General features: G+C 45.5%; 1 protein-coding gene across 1 annotated transcript in view; it reads right to left on the reverse strand.

Annotated features, from left to right (window-relative positions):
• Pdlim1 (PDZ and LIM domain 1) overlaps nt 1–7,434 on the reverse strand; it is a 44,780-nt gene extending 37,346 nt beyond the window's left edge. The window contains exon 1 of the mRNA XM_021205934.1: nt 7,170–7,434. Within this exon, the coding sequence (XP_021061593.1) occupies nt 7,170–7,265 (96 nt within the window). The 5' untranslated portion in view covers nt 7,266–7,434. The remainder of the gene's footprint in view (nt 1–7,169) is intronic.
• Between the last annotated feature and the right edge of the window lie 2,697 nt (nt 7,435–10,131).

The following is a 10,131-nucleotide window of genomic DNA, read 5'->3' on the forward strand; positions in this document are numbered from 1 at the left end:
GGCAGAGGCAGGTGGATTTCTGAGTTCGAGGCCAGCCTGGTCTACAAAGTGAGTTCCAGGACAGCCAGGGCTATACAGAGAAACCCTGTCTCGGGGGGAAAAAAAAAAACCTTATGAGCTTATTTTAGCTTACATAAAAGTATGAGCACTTTTATACTACTTTTAATAATGCAAATCATCTCTGCATCATCCAAATTTAATCCATGTACATTTAGGCATCGTTATCTTACATGAGTCATATCTGGGTCCTTATTGTCTTATCTTATATACGTTAATTAATTCGATACAGCATCTATAAAAATGAAACTCTATTCAGAAGCTGACCCATTACAAGGTCAGTGTGTTGGTTCACATGCCTATAGTGGTACAATGGAAAGAGTGTGCTGTACCCCACAGACTTTGTGATTGATAAGTTGTCCACTTTATTCACACCATGAAGCTAAAAACAGCCTAACAACCATCCGGGCGCTAGAACTGCACAGAAACGACTAGCTCTTTTGTGTCAGGTTACTTACTGCCGGTTGTCTTAGTCACTGTCCAACTGATGTGCAGAGACACCATGACTAAGACAACGCTTATCAGAGTCGGGTTGAGAGCTGGCTTGCAGTACCAGAGGTTTGTTTAGTCTAGCATGGTGGCACATGCGGTGCTAGAACAATATTGAGAACTACAACCTGATCCAAAAAGCAGAGAGAGACAGAGACAGAAAGAGGCAGACACTGGCCCTGCACGGGGTTCTGAAACTTCCAAGTGACACACTTCTTCCAAAAAAGGCCACACACACCTCCTAATCCTTCTCAAATAACACCTTTCCCTGGTAACTAAGCATTCAGATGTATAAGCCTTGGGGGGGGGGGCGTTCTTATTCCAACCACCACACAGGTATTCTGATTTTGATTTTGGGGTTTTGTTTTGTTGGTTTTGGGGGTTTTGTTTGTTTGTTTGTTTGTTTGTTTTTGGTTTTTCGAGACAGGGTTTCTCTGTATAGCCCTGGCTGTCCTGGAACTCACTTTGTAGACCAGGCTGGCCTCNAACTCAGAAATCCTCCTGCCTCTGCCTCCCGAGTGCTGGGATTAAAGGCATGCGCCACCACGCCCGGCTGGTATACTGATTTTGAATTTGACTCCACTGACCCAGGTGCATCCGGTCATGTTCATGTTCATAAACTGTCCCCAGATCCCCTGCTAGCACCCAAACCAGTCCTTAACTCCTCTGTCCTAACATTCTCAGTGTCCCCAAGGGTTTAGGACCCCAGAACTTACAAAATCTCTCTCAAGTGAGGCTGTGGCTTTCTGGAGGATCAAGGAAAGGCCGTGATCCTTCCCAGGTTGCCCTGAGCTGAAGTTCACTGGCAGTGACACAGGCACCTCAGCCAATCCTCACAGGCGCAAGGGGTTCTGGGATGAGAAGCCCAGGAGGGTCCTACTTCCTACAAGGATGCTTGGACCGGCATGAGGTTTTCCTGGAGTTCTGCACTGAACAGCATTGTTGGCAATACAATATTCATTGCCGTGGCTTATCAGGAAGCAAAAGAGTGACAAAAGCTATCCGGCAGCCTTCTCGGCAGTGCACTTGGTCCTGTATTTGTATGCTCATGGGCTACAGAGTGATGGAAAAGGGTGATGCAAGTACATGCTTAGCGCAGCATAACGTATTAGAAGTTATTAAAATATTTGACTTTGAGGGTACGAGCCCTGGGAGCGAGCCAGCCTAGCTATGCGGTTCGACACAAGCAAGTAATATTTCCATGCCTCGGTGTCCTTATCTGTAAAATGAAGTTCTTCAATGTTCCCACCTCACTAGGTATTCATAAAGATTACTAGAAGATATTAAATGTTTAGAGTAGTATCTTTTATATAAAAAGGCCTACTATATACATTTTAAATATTCTGATTAGTGCAAGTAGATAAAATAAATATTCGTCATATGAATCTTTGCTGTGTGTGGGTGTGTGTGTGTTATGATTAGCAATACAAGTCCATCTGAAAATATTCCTGAATTTATAGTACATTTTCTCAATCAACTTAAACAGTTGAAGGTAAGGCACAAGTAATGCTATAGTAGACGCTGGGCTCTGTTATTCAGATAGATACAAATATAACTGATTTACTTGCTAACCATTGTTTTTTACATTTATATCCCACCCCTCTAAATTCACACCCACGAGTGCTGGTGTCTGAAGAGGCTGGAAGAGTGTGTTCCCCTGGAGCTGGAGTTATAAGTGACTGTGAGCCACCTGACATGGGTACTCTTAATGAGCAGCGCATGCTCTTAATCACTGAGTCATTTATCATCTTATTATCTTTACAGAGAAGGAACACAATTTGCACAGGGTCACAGGTCACCTACCAAGCTGCCTAGGACAAGAGCTCTGCTTGGATCCCGACTCTGAACACGGACCCAGGTCCCATCCTTAGCTACTCCTTCCTCAGTTTGTTCTCTGAGACCCATTAGAAACAGCCGTACTTTCAAAATTAATTTTAGAAGATAAGCGCTTTGGAGCATTTATAACCGTAATCACTCTGTTACAAGGAAGTTAACAAGCAGTTGAGTCAACTTTTTTTTTTTAATGTAAATGAAAACAAATTACCCAACCTGAGGGCACTTTTCAACTTCCCAGTCTACACAAAGTAAAAGATACCAGCCACCCTTGCTCTCCACTACAGAACATCTGCATGGCATGGCCTGGGGGACAGTAAGTTGCTTAGAAGTCAGGTTGAGCCTGGCCCCACCCACTCGCCCCCATCCACACACCACACCACACACACACACACACACACACACACACACACACACACACGCACAGCAGTCACTGGGTGACTTTCCCAGTAGGGAGAGTACCACCCAGATGCCGCATCTGAGAGCTTTTGTCCCAGTTTCATTCTTCATTAAAAGTAACCAGCATGGAGCTGGAGAGTTGGCTCAGTCCTTAGGAGGACTCATTGTTCTTGCAGAGGATCTGGGTTTAGTTCCCAGCATCCACATAACAGTTCACAACCACCTTTAACTCCAGTTCCAGGAGACCCAACACCCTCTTCTGACCTTCACACATACAAGGTACACATAGTGTACAAACATACTGGCAGATGTATAAATAAATAAATAAATAAATAAAACCTTACAATTAAAGAAATAATCAGAACTAATGTTTTAAAAGAAAATTAATCCAGTATCTTAGAGACTAGGGAAGGGCAGGCGGCTCAAGCTTCCTCCTCAGGCTGTTCCTGTGGATTCGTGGAGTCATCTGCCTCCCCTCTCACAGCCTTGATCAACTGGATTGGCTAAGGCTCCTGAGGTGATTTATGGCACACAATGCAGGCACGGCAGCTCAGGGCAGTTTTAGACTTGTCTTCCCTTTTATAACCTGACATGATGTGAATATCTACTTGAATCTGGAAACAACCCTCTCGGAAATCAGAAAAGACCTTCAGGCTACAGAATAACCATTAGTAAGCATCCCCTTGGGGTTCTTGTGTAAAGGGCACAAGCACTTACTATAAAACCACAGGCTCTCAGCAAAGGGTTCCCCGGCACTCAAGGGGCACGTAAGTGGCAGATCCAACTGAGAGCACCCCCTTATCTTTGGCCCCACCTCTTCCTGTCTTTGGTCAGTTGCCTGAGAGAAAAACAGTCAACAGGGCACAGCAGCAAGCAACTTCAGCATGGGTGTGGACTCTCTGAAGGTTTCCCTTGAAAGCTACTAGAGGAAATAAGAAATTACAAGGGGAAGAGAATATCTCTCTCTCTCTCTCTCTCTCTCTCTCTCTCTCTCTCTCTCTCTCTCACACACACACACACACACACACACACACTCACACACACTCACACACACACAAATGGAGGCAAAACACACACTCTCATACACAAATGGAGGCAAAACACACACTCTCTCTCATACACATAACACAAACACATGTATACAAAAGGAGGCAAAACATACTCATACACACATGCTAACACACATATGCTGCAGAAAAATACTCCAGAAAGCAGTTAAATATTAAGTGGATGCAACACCAGGGAGTCAAAGAGAGGAGCCTTTAAATGAGACACTAGATAGAAAAAAAAAACTACTTTATATACATTTATAGTTAGAAATTTGGGCTGTGAGTCTTATATTTCTCATAGTAACATAGACAAAAGCGCAAAGGAGTGATAGAAGCCACCACGAAGTGCATATGAAACGCTCTGTGTAAATCTCTTTTTAGAAAGGCAAAATTCAGCATCTAGTGTTTAGGATGCCTGTTTCATCAGTAAAACTATGAAGAAAAACACAGAGTAATTACTGGATGTCAGGACAGGGCTACATCACCAAGCTTCTATATACCGTCATCATATATCCTGATCAGGGTGTGACTGTATAGGTGTTCATTTTATAATCAGTGATAATGCATCTAGAAAAAAACCAAAAAACAACAACAACAACAAAAAAAAAAACAAGTATCTCCAATATATATAACTATGGAGTTCTATTCTGTTTTAGCACTTTCGCAAAAGCCTGGAGCCAATACCAGAATAATTTATGCAAGAGAAAGCAAACATGGTTATTTAAGTAAGAGGCACTCCTCTACCTGCCTCATTTTATGGCTTGCTTTGGTGTGGAGACTGAAAGTCTACTTACACAAAAGAAACATACCAGCAAACTGTACCTGTCCAGGATGATAAATGGAGCACACACAGGGCCGAAGGAGGGCAGAGCTCTTTACCAACACTCACACCTTACCATTATTCACTGTTTACAGAGCACTCTACATTCTTCGACTGCAGTGATTAAAGAAATATACACTCACTCTGGGTGCTCACCTTAGGTACAGCTTGGGTAAGAACTTGACTCCAGACAACACTAGCTCCTAGACGCCCATACTACGGTCTCTGCACTTTCTCATCCCTAAGGCATAAGGTGAAGGTAATTTATAGCCACTATCACAAGTGATAGATAGTGAGTCACAGTGTCTCTAAGTCACTTTCAGTTTTCAATTAAAATGCTTGCCGAAGCCACGATGAAGAGCTGTATCCCTCCAGAGCTGTATCCCTCCAGAGCTGTATCCTCCAGAGCTGTATCCTCCAGAGCTGTACCCTCTCAGGTCTGAGGAGTTTGCACAGGCACAACATGAGTATAAAGTGTAAGAAAATACATCAATCAGGGGCTAGGGATGTAGCTTGATTGGTACACTGCTTGTCTTTCATACATGATGTCTGGGTGTAATCCTCAGGAGATCAGAGATAAGAGGATGAGAAGTTCAAAGTCAGCCTTGGCTATATACAGAGTTAAAAGCCATTTTGAGATACATGAGACTCTATCTAAAAGACAGACAGACAGACAGACAGACAGACAGAAAGAGATTAAAATTAATCGATTGATTAATTAATTCAGGAAGATACAAAGCAATGTGCTTTCCGCTTCAGACCATCTTCGTTTCTACACCATGCTGAGTGCATCACTGAGCTATACTTCCAGCTGGCATTAAGCCTTTTTAGAAGCAGCCAAAATGACAAGTCACAACTATCCTTTCAACAGACTGCCAATGCTTCCTCCCCTGCTTAAAAAGAAAGTTTCTCAGAAGTGAAGAAGGTTGGCAGGTTAATTATAGACACAAAGACGGAGAACAACTGGACTATGAGGTAACTAACTCTAAATGTGCAGAGGCAGTGCCCTCCATGGGCAAGCATGTGTAGTCTGCCTGCCAGGATACACTAGGCATGCACAGTCGGGTGCAGTCCTGAGCCAGGCTTAGGGTAAGAGGCCCATACTGATGAAAGCATAGCTCCCATGCTTAGAAAGTTTGGCGGGAGGCTGGGAAAACAGCTCACATTTCCAATAACAAAGACGTCTCTGGAAGACAAGATGGGCATGTGGAAGAAGACCCAGTCTTAAAACTGGGCTGTCTGCTCATTTGGAGTCGGATGGTAAAAAGAGCCCCTTCCTAAGCCAGGCCCACCTGTAAGAAAGCCTGAGTGACAGCCACTGTGGGTGGCAGAAAAGCCAAGAGGAGGCTGGATGATTCCACAACTTCCACCTAAGTCCTTCAGCTGCTGGAGGCATAGCCGTGAGTTAAAAGGACCCACTGGGATCTTTCACTTCCATTCCCATCCCAGAATCCCTCTGAGGAAAAAAAAAAAATTTACAAGACTGGAGGAGCAAGTTTAAGGTCAGTTTCAGCAGACAAATGTACCAAAGAATGGAATGTGGTCCCCCTAGACCAGGTTTTTCTCTCCTTAGTTAAAAGATATTTAGAAACACCCCCGACCCCAGCGTGCAGCGTGACACACACACACACACACACATACCTTCTGTATGAAGGGACTAAAAATCTAAAAGTATTGACTCTCAGTGGAACACATTCCTTGTGTTTGGCCCAAATCACATAGCCAAAGTGTGAACCTCCACGCCTGAGTCTAACAGGGGGGTGCATTTCAATTACGGGCCAGGGACCTAGCAGTCTGCGATTGAGCCACAGGCCCTCACAGAGATGAGACCCAGCTAATAAGTTTTCAATCATCACCACCACACACCCTTAGTACGCTTCCCCAAAAGGAAATGCGCTTATCGTGAATAACCTGGAGGGCAGAAAGGTGATCTAACCACCTTAGACATGGAGAGACTGCGGAGGTTTGTCTGGGGTTATTTCCCAACTCCAGTGTTTCCTGTGAAAGGCATTACAGAACCAAGAGCCAGCCACGGGGTCAAATCCGAAGAGTGTAAAATTGTTGTTTCAGTTGTTAGCTGAACGAATCCCATTCGCCTTCCAGGGAACTTTTCTGTACTCCCATTCACCTTCCAGGACTTTCTATTGCTTCCGATCAGCTCTCCCCAACTCTCACCGTGAAGAGCAAGGCGTGTTAACTCCCGGCGCACAGGGTCTGCGGAGCCCCAGGTCTCCACGCCCAGGCACAAAGCTTGTCTGCTTGCCGCGCCGCGCCACGCTTCCGGGGCGCAGAAAGAAAACTGTCTTTGGCCTTGAGTCAGCGCGCACCGAGCCCGTTTGCCCCGGAGCTTGGCGGTTGGGAAGGGGTGGCGGATAGCACAGAGAGGTCGGCGAATGGCGCACCTGGATGCGCCCCACCGCGATCTCCTCGGAGCTCCAGCCACCCAGACCTCCCTCGGGACGCAGCGCGCCGCCACCCTACAAAACCACCTCGTTCCCACGCGCGTCCCAAGACGCTCTTACCCGGGAAATGGCGAGAGGTTGTTCGAAGTCCTTGCCGCCCACGAGGCGGAAACCCCAGGGTCCCGGGCCCTGGAGAACAATCTGCTGGGTGGTCATCGCTAGGCACAATCGGAAGGGACAGACGGACAAGGAACAGAACAGCACGGCGCGCGGGGCTCCCGGAGCAGCTGTCGGAGAAAGAGCGCGCGGCGGGAGTTGGGCGATCCTGGGACAGGCGGGGTCGAGAGCGAGGGCGGGGACAGATCCGCCCCGGCCGCGTCGCTGCAGCCCCGCCCGGCCCGCGCCTCCGCTCCCAGCGGTCCCGCAGGACCTCGCCAGACTCTGATCCCGGAGTTAGGCTCTTCAACTCCGCCCAGCAGCCCCGTACCTCCTCCCGCACCTCCTCCCGCCCTACCCACGACCTTCCTGCTGCTCTCAGCCTGGCATGAAAGCTAGGTGAGACCTAAGCCTTGTCCCCACCTACAGCGAACCCTACAAACCCACGCGGTGTGCTTTGCAAAAAGTCGAAAAGGATTGAGCTAGGTCAGAGCGGTTTACACTTTTGGAAACCGCAGAGATGTTTAAGTGGTGCTTTCAAGTGATCTCACCTGACGCAATTAGGCGCTCTATCTCTAGTCCCATTTTAGAGATAAAGTCATTGAGGCTGCCAGAAATTATAAAGCACCCCTAAGGCTACGCAACAACTCGGGGTTGCTACTGAATCATTTCCCAGGCTCCTTGGGCCACCCTGGAAGTTTTCCAATGCTAATAAGACTATAACGGGGCGGGGAGGGGGTTATGATTAGGCTCTACGAAGTTCCTAGAAACCTTTCCTCCTGGCTGGAGTTGAAATTGAAGATAGGTAAGTTCTGACCTTCCCAACAATTCCATCACGAAGTCCGGGGTTGACCAAAGCGGGGAAAGTGGTGGATGGAAATTCCAGGGTTAGAAGCTCCCTAACAGTTTCTTCTGTGAGTTGCCCCCCCCCAAAAAAAAATAAGTTCTGAAAACAGATTAAACCACAGCTCATGCTGTCCACTGAGTGCTTCTTCACCCTGAGTAAAAACCCAGCCCTTTAAATGCCTCTAAGGCCACTGCAAGAACGACTTGAATCTGCTGTAATCTGTCTCCAACTTTGACCACACTGACCTCCTACTCAGAGCTTTGCCATCGGGTATATCCTTCCCCCAGATAACTCAGGGGTTTCTTGCAGATACCATCTTCTGGATAAGGCCATTTCTGAGAGTCATTTAAACATCCTCCTGACCCCCTTTAACTTCCGCCGCCTTAATTCTCTGCCTGTCACTGCGTAGTCTATAGCTTACTAGTTTGTCATACGCAAACTAGTTTCAAGACCAGAAACTAGTTTTATCTTGCAAACAGCTCACTGCTGTGTTCCCCCAGCCTAGAATAATCTCTTGATGGATGTAATTCATTAGCCAACCTTAGGACCACTGACCCCCTCCGGACAGCGCGGTTTTCCTGGTTCCCATTCATTTGGGAAGCTGGACCCAGGTTGAATGGATTTGTGACATGTGCAGCTCCTCGCGTCCCTGCGGTCCTGGCCAATCTTTTGCGGGTCTCTGCACAGATTTACATATGAAAGGATCATCTTGTCCCTCACCCAGCACAAAGGCCTGTGACTGGGAAAGATTTGCTCTTTTTAGAAATCAAGTTCATTCCTGTTTTCTAGAACTTTGTAAAACTTTTCTTAAACTTTCCACTTTTAACTCCTTTTCACACAAAAAATTTTTGCCCCAAGTGTAAATTAGACAAACACACCAAACATTTACAAAAAAAAAAAAAAAAGAAAGAAAGAAAGAAAGAAAGTCCATTTATTTTAAAGAGTTGGGGCAGGGGACTGGAGTAGTTAAGAGCACTGACTGCTCTTCCAGAAGTCCTGAGTTCAATTCCCAGCAACCACATAGTGGCTCACAACCATCCGGAATGGGATCTGATGCCCTCTTCTAGTGTGCCTGAAGAGAGTAATGGTGTACTCATATACATAAAATAAATAAATAAATAAATAAATAAATAAATAAATAAATAAATAAATATAAATAAATAAATATATCTTAAAAAAAAAATGGGGCCGTGATTCAGTCACTAAGGTGTTTGACTTAAATGAGCAGGAACCTGAATTTGACCGCCAAAAGTCCCGTGGAAGGCTGAGCTCAGGGGCAGGCATCTGGAAATCTGAAATTCCAGCCACTGCAGGATCAGAGGTCACCGGGTCAGCTGGTTTAGTTTGCTTGGTAAAGTTCTAGGCCAATGAAAGACTCGGTCTCAGACAAAAGGTGGGAGATGCCTGAGGAATGACACCAAGGTTGTCCTCTGACCTCCACATACGTGTTCATGCACATGCATACATGCTGCACCCACACACAGGAACATACACACATTAAAAAAAAAACTTTTTAAACCTACTCTTTGGTAAACACATAATCTTACTACCTCTTAATGACAGTAGCAAATTTACCTGAAACTCATGAGTTAGATGTGTTTGTCTTTATTGTTCCATAAAGAAGTAAGTGCTCCGACTGCTCTTCCGAAGGTCTGGAGTTCAAATCCCAGCAACCATATGGTGGCTCATAACCATCCATAACAAGATCTGACGCCCTCTTCTGGAGTGTCTGAAGACAGCTACAGTGTACTTACATAGAATAAATAAATAAATCTTAAAAAAAAAAAAAAAAAGAATTAAGTGCTGACTGAATATTTGATATGGTAAGACATAAGAGTACCTTTGTCATTTTTTCAGAGTTGATTGATATTTTGGCTTTATGATTGTCAGTAACAATCCCAAGAACTCCACTTTACATGGTGGCGTAGCACAGAAGGACAGGGGTGTACCTTGGGACACTTCAGAAAGTGTTGAGAATTCCCAACAGACATGAATTGCACGATTTCTTGTGAAACTGAAGTCAGCAACTCAAATAGCAATTCATTATGAATTTTATTTGTGTGTGTGTGTGTGTGTGTG

The sequence above is a fragment of the Mus pahari genome, chromosome 1, assembly GCF_900095145.1.
Source record: "Mus pahari chromosome 1, PAHARI_EIJ_v1.1, whole genome shotgun sequence".
In the NCBI taxonomy this organism is placed as follows: Eukaryota; Metazoa; Chordata; class Mammalia; order Rodentia; family Muridae; genus Mus; species Mus pahari.